The 17,052-nt window shown below is 31.2% G+C and overlaps 1 protein-coding gene across 8 annotated transcripts in view; it reads right to left on the bottom strand.

Annotated features, from left to right (window-relative positions):
- LOC143069588 (serine/threonine-protein kinase MRCK alpha-like) overlaps nucleotides 1–17,052 on the bottom strand; it is a 60,139-nt gene that overhangs the window by 19,367 nt on the left and 23,720 nt on the right. For 6 of the 8 annotated variants that reach the window (XM_076244288.1, XM_076244292.1, XM_076244295.1 and 3 more), the window contains exons 16-31: nucleotides 16,386–16,558; nucleotides 15,650–15,944; nucleotides 14,883–15,007; nucleotides 14,176–14,278; nucleotides 13,565–13,716; nucleotides 13,063–13,166; nucleotides 12,139–12,153; nucleotides 9,626–9,690; nucleotides 8,943–9,255; nucleotides 8,421–8,492; nucleotides 5,257–5,321; nucleotides 4,644–4,780; nucleotides 4,367–4,448; nucleotides 1,220–1,363; nucleotides 525–597; nucleotides 36–98 (exon numbers count right to left, since the gene is read on the bottom strand). In XM_076244288.1, coding sequence (XP_076100403.1) covers nucleotides 36–98; nucleotides 525–597; nucleotides 1,220–1,363; nucleotides 4,367–4,448; nucleotides 4,644–4,780; nucleotides 5,257–5,321; nucleotides 8,421–8,492; nucleotides 8,943–9,255; nucleotides 9,626–9,690; nucleotides 12,139–12,153; nucleotides 13,063–13,166; nucleotides 13,565–13,716; nucleotides 14,176–14,278; nucleotides 14,883–15,007; nucleotides 15,650–15,944; nucleotides 16,386–16,558 — 1,981 coding nt within the window. The remainder of the gene's footprint in view (nucleotides 1–35; nucleotides 99–524; nucleotides 598–1,219; nucleotides 1,364–4,366; nucleotides 4,449–4,643; nucleotides 4,781–5,256; nucleotides 5,322–8,420; nucleotides 8,493–8,942; nucleotides 9,256–9,625; nucleotides 9,691–12,138; nucleotides 12,154–13,062; nucleotides 13,167–13,564; nucleotides 13,717–14,175; nucleotides 14,279–14,882; nucleotides 15,008–15,649; nucleotides 15,945–16,385; nucleotides 16,559–17,052) is intronic. The other 2 variants (XM_076244290.1, XM_076244296.1) reach the window with 1 other exon arrangement.

Below are 17,052 nucleotides of genomic sequence, written 5' to 3'. Positions count from 1 at the left end.
ACATCACAGTGGACAATATCAACATATATATTTACCATCTTTGTTTAACTGTGCCACAAACAAACCTTCGTCTGTTCCCATCAATAATTTGTTTTGTTCTGAAACAAAAAACTATACGATTACATTTCATTACTTTTTCATCTAATATAATTGCCTCTTTTTGAGACAAAACTGTAACATCATATTTATATTTGTAAAATAATTATGATTTTAAAAATTCCAATTCTTGCCATTGAGCAAACATGAGCAACTGTATTCAAGAAATGTTGAGAATGTTTACTTCAGGTTAAGTGCATTAGATATTTTCTTACTACTTATTAACATTATCACCAAAGATGGTGGTTTCTTCATTTCATTAATGATATGCTAATCAATAGCCACTGGTTTCTTCACATTTTTGCATAAAGAACTAATAAATTCAATTGAATGAACTCCTTTCATTATATCTCATGGTGGTGCTCCTATGAAAGGAAGTTTATAGAGAGCATACATACACACATATACATTTCCATGGTACAACTTACCTAAAATTGTACAAGAATTGGTACTTTTGACTAACGACAGTGAGTTGTCATATACCTCCTGAGCCTGAAATGCCTGCAATAAAAAAGAGAATAATTAGCAATCAATAAAATGCTATTATTTTATTTATGAAACATCTTTGCCTTAAGTACAAATTTGTAATTTTGAGATTGTAATTTAATATCTCTGCCTATATAAATGGAAGACCAGTACTTTTAACTAATGCCGAATTAAATATGTAAATAACATTGATCACATCTAAATTCAGTAAGAAAATCATGTATATTGATAATTTATATGAGCCGAACATCTTATGGCTACTTTAATTGGATGTGAGAGTAGGAAGGGAATTCCAAAATCTACAACCAACATCTTTTTGCAATTTTACATACATAAAATAAACATGCAACCATAAATGTACCACAACCCAGGTCCATACCTTTCTGTCAAACACTTTTAATTGTAATAGCCCGTACTATGCTCAACGACATTCAAACTTGGATATTTTTAGGATCTTATTCTCCAACGAATGTTTGTGCTAGTCATGCAGATCACATAAAAAATTAAAGGTATTTAATTGGTCTGCAAAACTCTTTTACAACTAAAATAAATCAATCTCACTTTTTATAAATTGTTTGAAAGTTTATTTTTAAATTTATTCATAGCTCCAACTGATCAAAATGACAATAACACTTACAGATTTGTATGGGAGCTTATTCTTGCGTAGAAGCTTGTGTAACTCATTCAGAGCTCCGACCCATCGGTGTCTCTCCTGCTCACTTTCAGCTAACATTAATACTTGGTATTTACTTCCTGGAGGATTCATTTCTGATGTTGTAACCTACAAATAGTCATTTATAATGAACTGAAACTAAATCTACACTCAAGAGACATATGGACATGATATTATCCATGTTTACATGCTATGGTCCTTTAAAGACAGAAATTACATGGCAAAGACAAAAACAAAATATTTTCTTCACTTTACATTAAAATTCACAATAACATGTTAAAACAAAGCAATGGAGCTATTGATCACTACTTGTACCCTCTTCAATTATGTTAACTCTATTCAACAGAAAAATTAATAAATTCATTTTAAGAGTATGTATATTAGCTTACCCTAAGAATACAAGGAATATCCTTTTTATTGGCATGTATCTTGCTTACCCTAAGAATGCAAGGAATATCCTTTTTATTGGCTGTCTTTTAGCTTACCTTAAGAATACAAGGAATATCCGTTTTATTGGCATGTATCTTGCTTACTCTAAGAATGCAAGGGATATCCATTTTATTGGTATGTATCTAAGCTTACCCTAAGAATGCAAGGGATATCCTTTTTATTGGCATGTATCTAAGCTTACCCTAAGAGTGCAAGGGATATCCTTTTTATTAGCATGTATCTAAGCTTACCCTAAGAATGCAAGGAATATCCTTTTTATTGGCATGTATATAAGCTTACCCTAAGAATGCAAGGGATATCCTTTTTATTAGCATGTATATAAGCTTACCGTAAGAATGCAAGGAATATCCTTTTTATTGGCTGTCTTTTAGCTTACCTTAAGAATACAAGGAATATCCGTTTTATTGGCATGTATCTTGCTTACTCTAAGAATGCAAGGGATATCCCTTTTATTGGTATGTATCTAAGCTTACCCTAAGAATGCAAGGGATATCCTTTTTATTAGCATGTATCTAAGCTTACCCTAAGAATGCAAGTGATATCCTTTTTATTGGCATGTATCTAAGCTTAACCTAAGAATGCAAGGGATATCATTTTTATTGGCATGTATCTTGCTTACCCTAAGAATGCAAGGAATATCATTTTTATTAGTATGCATCTAAGCTTACCCTAAGAATGCAAGGGATATCCTTTCTATTGGCATGTATCTAAGCTTACCCTTAGAATACAAGGGATATCATTTTTATTGGCATGTATCTAAGCTTAACCTAAGAATGCAAGGAATATCCGTTTTATTGGCATGTATCTAAGCTTACCCTAAGAATGCAAGAGATATCCTTTTATTGGTATGTATCTAAGCTTACCCTAAGAATGCAAGGGATATCCTTTTTATTGGCATGTATCTAAGCTTACCCTAAGAATGCAAGAGATATCCTTTTATTGGTATGTATCTAAGCTTACCCTAAGAATGCAAGAGATATCCTTTTTATTGGCATGTATCTAAGCTTACCCTAAGAATGCAAGGGATATCCTTTTTATTGGCATGTATCTAAGCTTACCCTAAGAATGCAAGGGATATCCTTTTTATTGGCATGTATCTTGCTTAACCTAAGAATACAAGGGATATCCCTTTTATTAGCATGTATCTAAGCTTAACCTAAGAATGCAAGGGATATCCTTTTATTGGTATGTATCTAAGCTTACCCTAAGAATGCAAGAGATATCCGTTTTATTGGCATGTATCTAAGCTTACCCTAAGAATGCAAGAGATATCCTTTTATTGGTATGTATCTAAGCTTACCCTAAGAATGCAAGAGATATCCTTTTTATTGGCATGTATCTAAGCTTACCCTAAGAATGCAAGGGATATCCTTTTTATTGGCATGTATCTTGCTTAACCTAAGAATGCAAGGGATATCCTTTTTATTGGCATGTATCTAAGCTTAACCTAAGAATGCAAGGGATATCCTTATTATTAGCATGTATCTAAGCTTACCCTAAGAATGCAAGAGATATCCTTTTTATTGGCATGTATCTAAGCTTACCCTAAGAATGCAAGGGATATCCTTTTTATTAGCATGTATCTAAGCTTACCCTAAGAATACAAGGGATATCATTTTTATTGGCATGTATCTTGCTTACCCTAAGAATGCAAGGAATATCATTTTTATTAGTATGTATCTAAGCTTACCCTAAGAATACAAGAGATATCCTTTTTATTGGCATGTATCTAAGCTTAACTTAAGAATGCAAGGGATATCCTTTTTATTAGCATGTATCTAAGCTTACCCTAAGAATACAAGGGATATCCTTTTTATTTGGGTGTATCTAAGCTTACCCTAAGAATGCAAGGGATATCCTTTTTATTGGCATGTATCTAAGCTTACCCTAAGAATGCAAGGGATATCCTTTTTATTGGCATGTATCTAAGCTTACCCTAAGAATGCAAGGGATATCCTTTTTATTAGCATGTATCTAAGCTTACCCTAAGAATGCAAGGGATATCCTTTTTATTGGCATGTATCTAAGCTTACCCTAAGAATGCAAGGGATATCCTTTTTATTTGCATGTATCTAAGCTTACCCTAAGAATGCAAGGGATATCCTTTTTATTGGCATGTATCTAAGCTTACCCTAAGAATGCAAGGGATATCCTTTTTATTGGCATGTATCTAAGCTTACCCTAAGAATGCAAGGGATATCCTTTTTATTAGCATGTATCTAAGCTTAACCTAAGAATGCAAGAGATATCTTTTTTATTGGCATGTATCTAAGCTTACCCTAAGAATGCTAAGCTTACCCTAAGAATGCAAGAGATATCTTTTTTATTGGCATGTATCTAAGCTTACCCTAAGAATGCAAGGGATATCCTTTTTATTGGCATGTATCTAAGCTTACCCTAAGAATGCAAGGGATATCCTTTTTATTGGCATGTATCTAAGCTTACCCTAAGAATGCAAGGGATATCCTTTTTATTGGCATGTATCTAAGCTTACCCTAAGAATGCAAGGGATATCCTTTTTATTAGCATGTATCTAAGCTTAACCTAAGAATGCAAGAGATATCTTTTTTATTGGCATGTATCTAAGCTTACCCTAAGAATGCTAAGCTTACCCTAAGAATGCAAGAGATATCTTTTTTATTAGCATGTATCTAAGCTTACCCTAAGAATGCAAGGGATATCCTTTTTATTAGCATGTATCACATCTGAGGGTAAAACAGCACTAACAGAAAATTCTTCATCTCTGAAAGAAACAATAAATATTTCTTAATTTGTATTTTGTCAAAATGTTTTTATTTTATATCTAACATTTATTCAAATTATTCTATTCTACAATTCTACTAGCAGATATTCAGTTTAATTCAGTTTACATGAAAAGCTTTGAAAATTTCAATTTCATCTTTTGTGAACTTGTATCAATTGATGCTTTAAACATTACCTCATATCTAAAACTTGTTGAACAACATTTGTAGGCTGGTTCTTATCTGGCAGAGTATCATATAAAAATAATTTAAAATCACAGACGACTACAAACTGCCGGATCCATCCTTTTTTAATTCCTCCTAATCTTGGCACCTACAAAGCAGTAAACTAAGATTATAATTACCTATAAATTCAGAAATTTGTGTAGGCAATTATTAATGAAAGATGGACGAAGATGAGAGATGAATTATTGTGATTTACAGAAATGCAGTGTAAAATAATTTTTTAATTCCTGCATATATTTTTGCAAATCATATCTGGTTAAAATAATAAAAACATTGCAAAAACATTTCTGCAATTATCTCAAGTTTTAATTTTCCCAATCATAAAATGTCGCAATTTTTTCCTCAATTAATATTATTCTGGGTTGTCCCTTTCGCCAATGAGTCCCGGTTTACCGGAATTCACGCTTCAGACAGCTGACGGTGAGTCCCGTTTTACCGGGATCGGAATACCTCTTTTATATTTCCCTCTCAAAACAGTGCAAATATGAGTTATCTTTCTTTGTTGAATACCCGGATGTACCTATACCCCGTTTAATATCTATACCAACTGGCCTTTTTACTCACCCTAACATAACCTTCATACGCTGTACCTATACCCCGGTTAATATCTATACCAACTGGCCTTTTATCTACAATTATACAGTTAATCACCATTACCAATAGTAGTTATATGTCAAGGAAGGCTACAACAATTAAGGTATACACATGTATAACTCAATTATCTTTCTAAAAGTTACTCTGAGTGAGATACAAGTCTGTCGCAATTATAAGCATCTTAAATATGAGAAGAAACAGACATTCAGTTTTCATAACTAAAATTTTGCTGCCATGAAACCAGACTATTAGATAGATATTTTCTGTTTAAAGCTGTAAAACATGTATTAATCTGAAAAGAATCAGTCAAAGGTAGAGATGAAACTAAATTGACTGATTGGAGTTTGCTTTACACCACTTCAGCATATATCACGGTAACAGATGCAATTACACCGTGTATCATCAGTACACTGGATATAGGTACTAACCAAGATCGATTTTGACCTTACAAGGTGACGAAAATCTTTGTTTTGCTTTATCAACATTCAATGTACATTTCTCAACATTTGAAATTCCTGCTCCCAAATAATTTTTGCATCAATTTTTTCCTATTCATAAAACAACTTTGATATTCAAATAAGAACAATTAACTTGTTCATGCGCAAATAGTTGTGAAAGTCAACACCCACTTTCAATTTCGATACAGTTGTTGAGACATTTATATGTTTTATCTGAAAGAAACCTAATACAGGGCAACAGTAATGGTTACCAATCATAAACCTACCTGTGATTACTCATTCCTTGAAACTGTTTGGGTAATAAACGAGTATGAATATAAAGTTTTTGTGTACGGTGTACAACAACTTAACTATGCACCATACATAAGAATTTATGTGGTCAGCTTAACACTGTACATAACGCTTCTTTAGGGATAAAATATCGAAAAAAAACATATGTATGAAAGATTTCAATGCCAATTATTGAAACAGCTATACTTATTACACACACAAATTGACCTTCTATCAGAAAAAGAGTTGCAATGAATATAGAATTATATCGGATGAGACAAGGGCCAACTTCTTTTACAAGCATTTGCACATGCTTTTAGTAATTCCTCTTGTTTTGGGAAAATAATGAGACATCTCTAATCATCAACCTACGACCAAATCATTTCTTAAAACAGCAATTATGTTTAGATTGAAGTACACAGTGATATTATGTGAACAAAACAAAGATTTTTCGTTACCGTGTAAGATCAAAATCGCTCACGCCTACTTGGTTAGTACCTATATCCGCTGTACCATGATACAAGGTGAATTACATACGTAACATAGAAATCGTTTAAGAATTTGTTTCAAGTAACCCCAATTAAAACATTCAAACAAAAGGTTGTAGACAATAATCCCTTTTAAAATTGTATGTAATTTCATAGATGAATAAAAATAGCTTCCAGTTTTAAGAAAATACAAACCTCAGTCACCTGTGGTTTTTTCCATTTGAGGGGAGTAAAACTCATGCAACATATATAAAGCCTTTCTTAAATATATTAATATAAACCCCTTAGAACTGTTCCATTAAAACATACATGGTATCCAGGTAAAAAAGATTAACCAAATATTTCATTTTAGAGGACTGCATACATTTTTAACCTAGACAATATATACCCCCCCCCCCCCCCCCCCAAAAAAAAAAATTGAAGTTTCCTTCTTTGGGTTAAGTGTATGTTATTATGGAACAGCCCATATGCATATAAATTCAGAACTAGTAGAACTTTGATTCAATGGATCAGTTTTTGTGATTTCTTGTAAAAACAGGAATGTCGTTACTGGTATTTAAAAAGTTACAATTACAACATTTCAAGTACCCATATGTATCTTAATATGTCTTTTCCATTTGATAATATTTAATTATTAACCACATAATCCACGAAAACTGATAACCATGAATAAAAAGATAATCACAGACACATATTTGTTTATGACAGACTTTCACAGAAATATATAATCTTCCAACAGAGTATTCAAGTCCAGGAAATTGACAAGTAAAACAATGAATAATCAAGAAACACTTTAATTTGAGACTATTGTAAAAAAAAACTAAAGAAGGGTAGGACATTGAAAATAACTTCTTAAAGAGTAAAGACTAACCATGCATAATAATGTAATATTAATAAGAAGTTGATTATAATTTTGTTTGGAAAGTTTCTCTGAACCTCATTACCCTACAGAGAATGCCTTTCACCATCCCTTGCCACATATATAATTTTACCTTGAATAGCATGGACTTATAATATAACTTGCATCTTATTCCCATTTTTTTTCATTTATCTATAGACTTATAAAATATATATATCATCTAGCATTATGTACTATGTAAATACCTATGAACTTGAATCCTGAAATAAGAGTTATCTTATTGTTGTGTATAAAATGATACCCCAAATATATTGTTAGTAAATGTATAGTGCAAAATTTGGTCTTTTTGTATACTGTGGATTCATTATTATTCGTTGGATACCAATTTTCGTGGATTTCGTGGGTACTGGGAAACCATGAATTGAAATATTCAACGAATTGCAAATTTTCTAAAGAAATATATGCATACTTTGTCAAAACCACGAAATTAAATATCCACAAATATGCAAGTTTTCCTCAAACCACGAAAATTGGTACCCACGAAAATAAATGAATCCACAGTAGTATTTGAAGATATATGGTACCACATTAAGGTGATAAAACATTGTATAGAAAGCACTGGATAAATTAAACAAAGATATAATTCAAAATAATTTAAAAACTCTTTCTTAAGTGTGTATTTTTTCAAAATTGAACGAATCATATATGGAGTGTTTCATAAACCAAGAAAACACAGCTTTACTAGCTTAATATGGCAACAAGCAAATTTAATAAAAGTTTGTTTGTTTTGCCTATCACAGCCTCACAAGAGAATTGGATATTGTAATTTGGAAACCAAAAGTGTTTGAGGCCTATTGCTTAACTGAACGAGTCTCGGAAATCTGAGCAGGTCATCTGACCCATTTAAGACGGACATAGCCTCTTGATTTGGAGTTAGTGTTAATGAGAAATGAACATAAGTATAAATATTATGACCAATGATCCATGAAATTGGGTTAAACATTTAGCTACAGCAAACTTGTATTTTGGCGTAATAATAACGTGATATAATGTTCTTACTTTGCTCTGCAGGTACGGGACAAACTGATGGAGCTTTCTCCATACAATGTACATGACAGCAGTAAGCACACTCTGAAATAAAAATTGTTATTCTGTGACACAAACATCATCATGTGACATTAAAACAAACATCATGTCTCCGTTAATTTAAAATTTATTAACAAGTGAAAGGTCGTTAAACGAGGCTTAAGTGAAATGTCAATCTTTCAGTCATCTACACACATTTGGTTTTCAAGGACCTTTCAATTTAAACATGCATGGTATCCAGGCTAATTTACTATTAAAACTGTAGGATAAATATTACAATTGCTTCTATGGACAAGTTCTTCATATTTTTCATTTGTTTTTTCAAGAACCTTTCAATTCAAACATGCAAGAAATACTTTCAGTATTCTTTTAAAACTCTATGATAAATATTACAATTGTTTTTATGGATCTGTACTTTATTTTCAGAAGCCCATTTCTTGGTACCATGCATGTTTACAAGATACAGCCCTTGTTAATTAACCTGTTTGTACTGACCTGAACATGTGGTTCCTTGTCTCTGTATTCCCACCATTAATGAGGTACACAAGTTACATTTGGATGGTGTGTAGAAGTTTTTCATGACAAATTTATGAGTTTTAGGTTGTGGCATTGAGCCTGTTTTAGAAGCACCCCATGGTTGATCATACACATGTTCTGGTTGTATTATTGGACTAGATTGGTGTGTAACATCAGGAGTATCTGGTGGCGCCCCCATGTGAAGGTCTGACCGTGAGTTTGTACGGGAGTCTCCATGTGACAGGCCATCTTCACTCATACTATCATCCTCAACTGCACTTTCATTGTCTGACTGAAATAGCAATAAACATTTTGTTATGACTGAAAATAAACTTAAACAACAAAGTTGATAAAAAAATAATATAATTGTAAGCTCACACATTGTTATTAACTTTCACATCTGCAATCAATAGATAGGCGGGGCTTCAGTTTGTATACATTTTACCCTATCTATTGATGGCAGATGTCAATCTTAATTACAATGCTTGAGCACACATTTATACAAAGATAGCAAGTCAACTATAGTCTTAATCCACAAGCTTTAGAAAATTAACTCTAATCCCCATATAAATATTGCAGCTCTTGCATAACAGTAATGCGTTATTTGGAAACTTCTCACACATTATGGTCAAACATGAAGCATATATTAGCAGTTTACTCACATCATTTAACAAAGAAAACTGTCCCTTGATGAAGCTCATCAATGTCTGCTCTCTTGATCTTTCCCCTAAATAGAGGAAAAAGAAATCATAATTCAATAATCTTACACCACTATCCATTCTAACGAATCAAATCGAATTTTCTACAGCAAAGACTAATGACTTGTTAAGCAATTTTCTTACAGGAAGTAAATTCTTTTTTCACTCATATAGAGGTGTCTACAGTTGTGTGAAACGGACCAATTTAGGTAACTTTGCTTCACACATTATATGTTATATTTGTTTTCTACAGCTTGGTCTTAAAGCTCATGTTCACAACTTCATGTGTAGGTCTTGTTCACAACTTCATGTGTAGGTCTGGTTGTATTCTGTATATCCATTTTCAATGAGTTGTAGTTTAACAGAGTGAGTCATTGACAAGAACACAAGATGGCAGAAGTAATCCCTATGTAGTGCTCTAGTTGTTAGCTGTCAAATTAATTATGCATACATTGACTTTTGGCCAAACTATGCTTATAGTATGCTTTCTCAAGATTTGGCCTAGACATCCAAATATCATCAAAGTAGTGTTATATATTAGTACTTCATTCTGGTCTTTTAGAAATCATGTAGACAGGTAGAGCATAAATTCTTTAAAAGTAAGGCATACAAATGAAATTCAAGAACTTTCAAGAGTTGACTGAACAATTCAATTTTGACATCTTTAAAAGATACAACTTACAAACCAAGTATGTTACTATCGTTTATCCTGTACTAGCATTTTAAATAAACTATTTGAGAAATTTTAACTTTATTATATCAACTTATCAAATTAAAAATGGTCTATCTATATATTGCTTCAACATGTCTTGCCAGTAGGAACCATCATTCACCAAAGAAACTATAAGCATTCATATGACAAAATCCAGTTTTAAAGGCAACAATTAAAACAATACCTGCTGATCAACATTATTACTTTTTAAGCAGAATTTATTTTGTACTTGGATGCATAACACAAAGAAAATAAAGTAACATAGTTTCTTCATCAATAAAGTTGTAACATGTTGTCATTGCCATTCAAACCCATAACATAAGCATTATTGTATTATTGGCCCTACGACAGGCAGACAATTTTTAATGTGACTGACAGTGTTAAATGTGAAGAGGTACAGGTTTAAAAATAAACTGGGAATTCATATACACTTATGCAAGGCTGTTATATTAATATATACAAAGAAATATGCTGAGGAACAAAACAGTTGGGCATCCTTTTTCCAACTCAAGGATTTTATCTAAAACGAGCATCTAGTGAATTGTAACAGTTTCATTGTGCGTTCAATTTTATTCTTCATTATGAGAGTATTGGCAAAACCTTGTGTTTAGCCTGGTCAAATCCTGTTGAACAAAACTATTGCAAGCCCTGCAAAGGTGTATCTTTGATGAGGCCTTATTAATACCGTAACTTATTTTCACAATGACCTTAAAGGGTTCTTTTTAGGACACCATTATTAACATGCATCACAACTTTCTACCAAATTCAATGAAAACATGCAAAATGTTTTTTTGTGACCAGAAACATATATATAGAGCTGATTTTTTCGTACACCATCTATATAATAGCAAATGTAATACCTGACTTTAATATTTAGTTTGTCAAAGCCTGTCTGCCCACTATTCCTAGGTCTTATTGTGATTGAAATCCAAACGAAAAATATCTTTTTTTAATAGAATGCAATTGGGAATCTTTTTAAGAAAAACTTGACAAAAATCATTCTGATTTAACTTTCTCACTCATATATGCATCAACTTAAAATAATGAACTTAATATTTAGGACTGAAAATAGCAATTTCTAAACCTACCCCTTTGCAAAGAAAATAAGCCAACATAATATATATATTATATAAATATATGCTAATATTATTCAAAATATATGACTCCTAGCAATAGGGATTCAAGGTTTTTCTAAAACGGTAGAGAAATATTTTGAATGTTCATGGCTGCAATGTATTTATAATTTCAGCAAATGGTTTAAAATCATACAGTGAGACACAATTGCTATTTAGAATACAGAGACATCTAGCTACAATATAATTGATGTTAATGTATATATACAATGTATTTAATGTATAGTAACAACTGCCAGATATATCCTAGCTAACTATACCTAGCAAGTTGTAGAAAGAGTGATCATTACAGACTATTTCATTAAAACAGAGGTGAGAGGGTAGAGTTTTTGACATGGGTTATGTCCCTTTGTTGAATGCAAAATAAACTACTCCAAGCAAACATGATTTAAGATTCCTTTCCCATCCTCTCATATCTATTTTAATGGAATAAACCTTAAAGATTTACTTGAGTTTACATTGAACCATGAAAAATATGTATCATATGAGGTTTTAGATCTATTAGAATGCAGATATACATTGCAGGAACGGCCGTAAGCTAAGCCGGATGGTCAAGTTAAAAGCAAGATAAATTGGGTTTATAAATATTAAGCAACTTAGGTGTATTTTAACTGCATATAGAGCCTTCTTACCTGTGTTTCCACTTGCTGAAATCAAATAGAGGACTAAACATTTGCCTTTGAATTTGAGAATCAATAGAGGCTGACCTTAGTTATTACAAGGAACTCCAATTTACATGTACTTTACAGATTTAATAGATAAAAAAATTAGAAACACTGGAGCAATTTAAATTTTCAAATGTTATATATTTGCAATTTCCATGCTGGAATAGAGAAATATCATACTTCGTGAAATACTATTCTTCTTACAATCTTTGGAACATTTTTATGTTCTTTTACGGTATTCTGAAAAAAAATTGTGGTTGCTATAGTAGCCTTTTTTCATTCCAACGATATGGTGGAAAACTTTATAATTGATATTATGGCCTGGAATAGCTCAGCCAAAGAAATGCAGTCAGATTGTCAAAAATTTCAAAATCTTCTGGGAAAAGAATAAAATAGCGTAGGATTAGAGAAATTTACATTTAAATTTAGCCAATGCTGGGTGTATCGAGTTCTACTTTTAAAAGATTTAAGTATACAAGCTCTAAATTAAAGGTCTTAACTAAACTATGGCCTATTAAGCAACTTCTTGAAATCTTTTTTTCAAACAGTTTTAATATTTCTACTTAAGGTACGTGGTCAAAAGCTCTTGGACTATTTATATCTACATTATATTTGTTCCATTTACATATAATTTATGACATGTGATTCTTGAGATTCAAATTTCTTTGAATTCTTTCAATTCAATGTTGAACATGCATTCATGATAGAAAAGCATAGTAAAACAAGCAAACATGATATTCCTAACTAAACTAATGAAAATGGACTTGTATAACTGCAAAGATTTCATTCCTTTTGAAATATTGCAAAAGAAATATTTATTGTAGTTTTATGACATGCCCTCATGAGCACTCAATGTAAAATTAATAAATAAGATGATTAAATATATCTTACAATCTGCAATATCTTGTTTCTCTAATAATGTCTCCTTCTCTTTCCTAAGTTCTTCTACTTCTTTGGATAATTTTTCTATAATTGTGTCTTGTTCATGGTTTTTCCTACAAAATTTAATTACAGTTTTATCTGCTCACCATTATATGCATCACACTAAAATATAATGTTGATTTTAAGTGTGTAAATACTTACCTTTATTAATATTTATGTTCAAATGTTCAAACTTTATTAAAAATATCATAAATTTTCCTTTATACCTAGATCCATGTGTTAAGAAAAATCCTGCATTAACTAGCATGGAAACCATTGTAGAAGTTTGTTCCTAACTAAGAATTACTTCAAAAAATAAGAACAACTTATATTAATTCCTTTTCACTTACAAGGCAGCACTCGCACTCACAAAGTGGAAAGGGATTAATATAAGTTGCAAAACTTGTTTCCCAATCCACTATAAATAAATATGTTTAAACTAAGAAATTAAGAACTCTATATTTTGGCTTACTTTTCAAAACTAACAACAGATGATTTTAACTTTGATAGTTCATCAGCTATCTGTTGTTTTGCCTGGATTTCACTTTGTAGACTAGACTGTAGTGTAAGTAGCTCCATCTTGTCAAGTCTCTGAGATCTACGGTTTCTCCATCTCTGCCGATTCTATATTATATAAATAGTTAGAAAATAAGAAATTTTTAATAAATACAAATAATAATTAATCCTACAGTTTTTAACATCTACTATTTTTTTATAAAACGTAAATTGGACAACAGAGTTTTACATAGCTGAATTGGACAACAGACAGGTAAAGCAGAATTGGCATTCCATTCAAGTGCACCTTTTTTACTTCCAAATTTTTTGTGTCCAAGTTTTAGGTTTCTCTATTCCATTTTTTTTTTTTTTTTTTTTTTAAGTAAAGGCATTTCTTAGTTGTGTTATGTTCAGTATGTATGTTTTGTCTTTTAGGGTAGAAGTCATTCCATTAAAGTGTCTACAACTTTCAGAACAAATTTTTTTAATTTACTTCTATAGGTCTTCAGGTTTCTTTATATCTAAATGGGCCCAAATTATTGGTGTCATTAAACCATAAATAAATGTTGCATTAAAATGTAAACTTACAGAATCATCAGAAACTCCCATCACTTTAAGGTTCTCCAATTCCTCTGTCATTTTAGTAGCCAAGGCCTGGAGATAACCTCTGGCATCCTTCTCATCACTCACCCTACAAAATCATCAATTCATAAGGTCAATTCAAAACTTATTGTGACCACAAAAAGAGTTCACAAAAAAACCCTGCCAAATCAAATCTCTGATACATTTAATGTTAAAATTTCTAATTACTAATCATTATATACATAATTTGGAAACTGATGTTCAATGGTTGTCATTTGTTGATGTGGTTCATAAACGTTTCTCGTTTTTTTTTATAAAGATTAGATGGTTGGTTTCTCCATTTAAATAGTTTTACACTAGTAATTTTCTTTGGGCCCTTTATAGCTTGCTGTTAGTTGTGAGCCAAGGCTCTGTGTTAAAGACCGTACTTTGACCTATAATGGTTTAGTTTTGCAAATTATAACTCTGATGGAAAGTTGTCTCATTGACACTCATACCACATCTTCTTATATCTATGAACATGTACTTCCTCTGTGTTAAATCTGTTCAGTGATTTTTGTTTATAACAGAATTGTTACTATTAGCCTTCTCTATTCTTAAAACTCACTAAAGTTTACATCAAAATAATAAGAAAATTTAGTCAGATTCTACTATGGAGAAGACTAATATATTATAAATTATTTTTTTTGTGCTACAGTATATATACTAATTACCATTTGATGATTTCTGAGATTTGAGCCTCCCATTGAGCTACAGATTCTCGTTTATCATAAATGTCTCTCATTTCTTGTTCTAACTGCATCTTTTCCTTGTTCATAGCTCTCAAAGCATTCTCTTGCTGCAATAAAACAATATTTATCTATATCAAAATCAAAATATAATCAATAGTTCTTGCAATTCAGATTTTGTATTTCAAAATACTGTAAATTTAAAAATTAATGTGATGTTATTTTGTATAGGAATATTAAGACCAGTAATTTACAGAATTTGGAAATTCTGAAAATTGTGAGGTATCTCAATTTTTTTTAATCTATACATAAGGTTGCATTTTTTCATCAACTTCTCCCACACAAAATTTCTGCTTCCTTGTATACATCATTTGACTCATTGATTAGTTTTTGTGTAAAACTCAGATACAATTTTTCCGAATTCTTATCTTATGAGTCTTTGCTCTTACCTCTAATTAATATATCATGCACCACTTTTACTAGAAGCTCAAACATGAATTGTTGCAAATATTTCAAACTTTAATCTTTTCATATATAAATACCAAAACAATAGAATATGCCACAAAATCTGCTAGAATGGGCTAAACATGTAAAATAATCAGCAAAATAAATTGGTTTATAAGCTAAGAACAAAAGTAGCAACCAATTTTGTTAACTTTCCAAGGATTAAACCTACAATTTCAAGCGCTTTTAAGACGCATGTCTCAAAATAACCAACAAACTGGTTATCCCACTAGAAGTAACATACTTACTGATGAGATTTCATCTTTTAATCTTTCATTTTCGTCTCCTATCAATGCATGCTGTCTCTCCGAATGTTCTAATTGTAACTTTAACCTTTGAATCCTACTAGCGACCTCATCCTCGGACACATTATTTTTTAATTTGTCTTTTAACGTCAATATTTCTTTCCTTAATTCTTTATCCTTATGTTCATGTTCACTTAATGAGAATTTTAAATCACTTATTTCTGACTGATATTTGCTAGTCACTCTAGAAACTTTCTCTTCCTTTTCTACTTTTGTCTTCTCTAACTGGCTTTTTAATCTGAAAAAAAAACAAAACCAAAACAATGATCACACTCGATACATAAAGGCAAACCCCTTTGAAGGAAAAATCTTAATGCAAACAATGCATTATGAAATTAAATACATCTTATACAATATAAATTATCATTGTGGGAGTAAGGATTCAGAAACGAGCAATAAGTGCTTTTTAACAACTTTTCACATTAAACTAATAGATAATCCAAAAATATATATATAGAAAATGTCATGTCAAAAGTGATATCTATGTTTTTCTAATTGCAATGGGAAATTGGTGCAAATTGCTATATGATAATAAAATTTTGTCAGAATTTTTGTCAAAGAAATCTTGTCCTTAGTTTAAAAGGAGTTCTAGATGCTAAGTACAGAAATACAATTGCTATATACACCCCTGCTTTAGTTAGCAGAAATACAAATAATCACATGTATAACCTATAGTCACCTTGAGACTTCTTGTGTTAATTCTATATTTGCTGGATTTGATGCCCTCCCTAAGTTTTTCCTTTTAATACCCTCTATTTCTTGTTCTAATTCTCTAGTGTACTGTTCAGCCCTCTCTCGTAACTTCTTTTCTTTACTTGATTCTGATTTAAACTCTTCTAAATGGTTTTGTAACTGTAAAATTCAAAGATATATACAGTATTTTCCCATTTTGACATTACTATCAATATAATAAAAGATTATGTAAATACAAACAAGTCAGAAAGCCAACAACACAATTTATCAGAACTATGGACACATACATGTATCAACCAATCCACATGTAGGTAACCTTCTTTTTGTCAAACTTTAGGTTAAATTTGAGTGGATAGAAGTCTGTTCTCTGTAGGTAGGTGGAAATAAGAATATCCATCTTAATAGTAGTGTATACTGAGAACAATATATATGGTCTTAAATATGGACAGTCACATGATGGCATATTTTATAACTTGATATGGACCAAAATGTAAACAAGATGTGTATAAGTTCCAACAGAGATGATGAAATATGTGGAAACTTGTTCTGGAGAACCTGCCAAAATATATACATGACTAAATTAAAGAGAAGATTATAAATTACTACATGTTGCACACCCAAGGCACGTATCTTTAATACTAAGAAAATCAATG

This window comes from Mytilus galloprovincialis, chromosome 3, assembly GCF_965363235.1.
Source record: "Mytilus galloprovincialis chromosome 3, xbMytGall1.hap1.1, whole genome shotgun sequence".
NCBI classification, from domain to species: Eukaryota; Metazoa; Mollusca; class Bivalvia; order Mytilida; family Mytilidae; genus Mytilus; species Mytilus galloprovincialis.
Note: the sequence above shows the minus strand (reverse complement) of the source record. Positions and strands in the feature narration are given on the sequence as shown.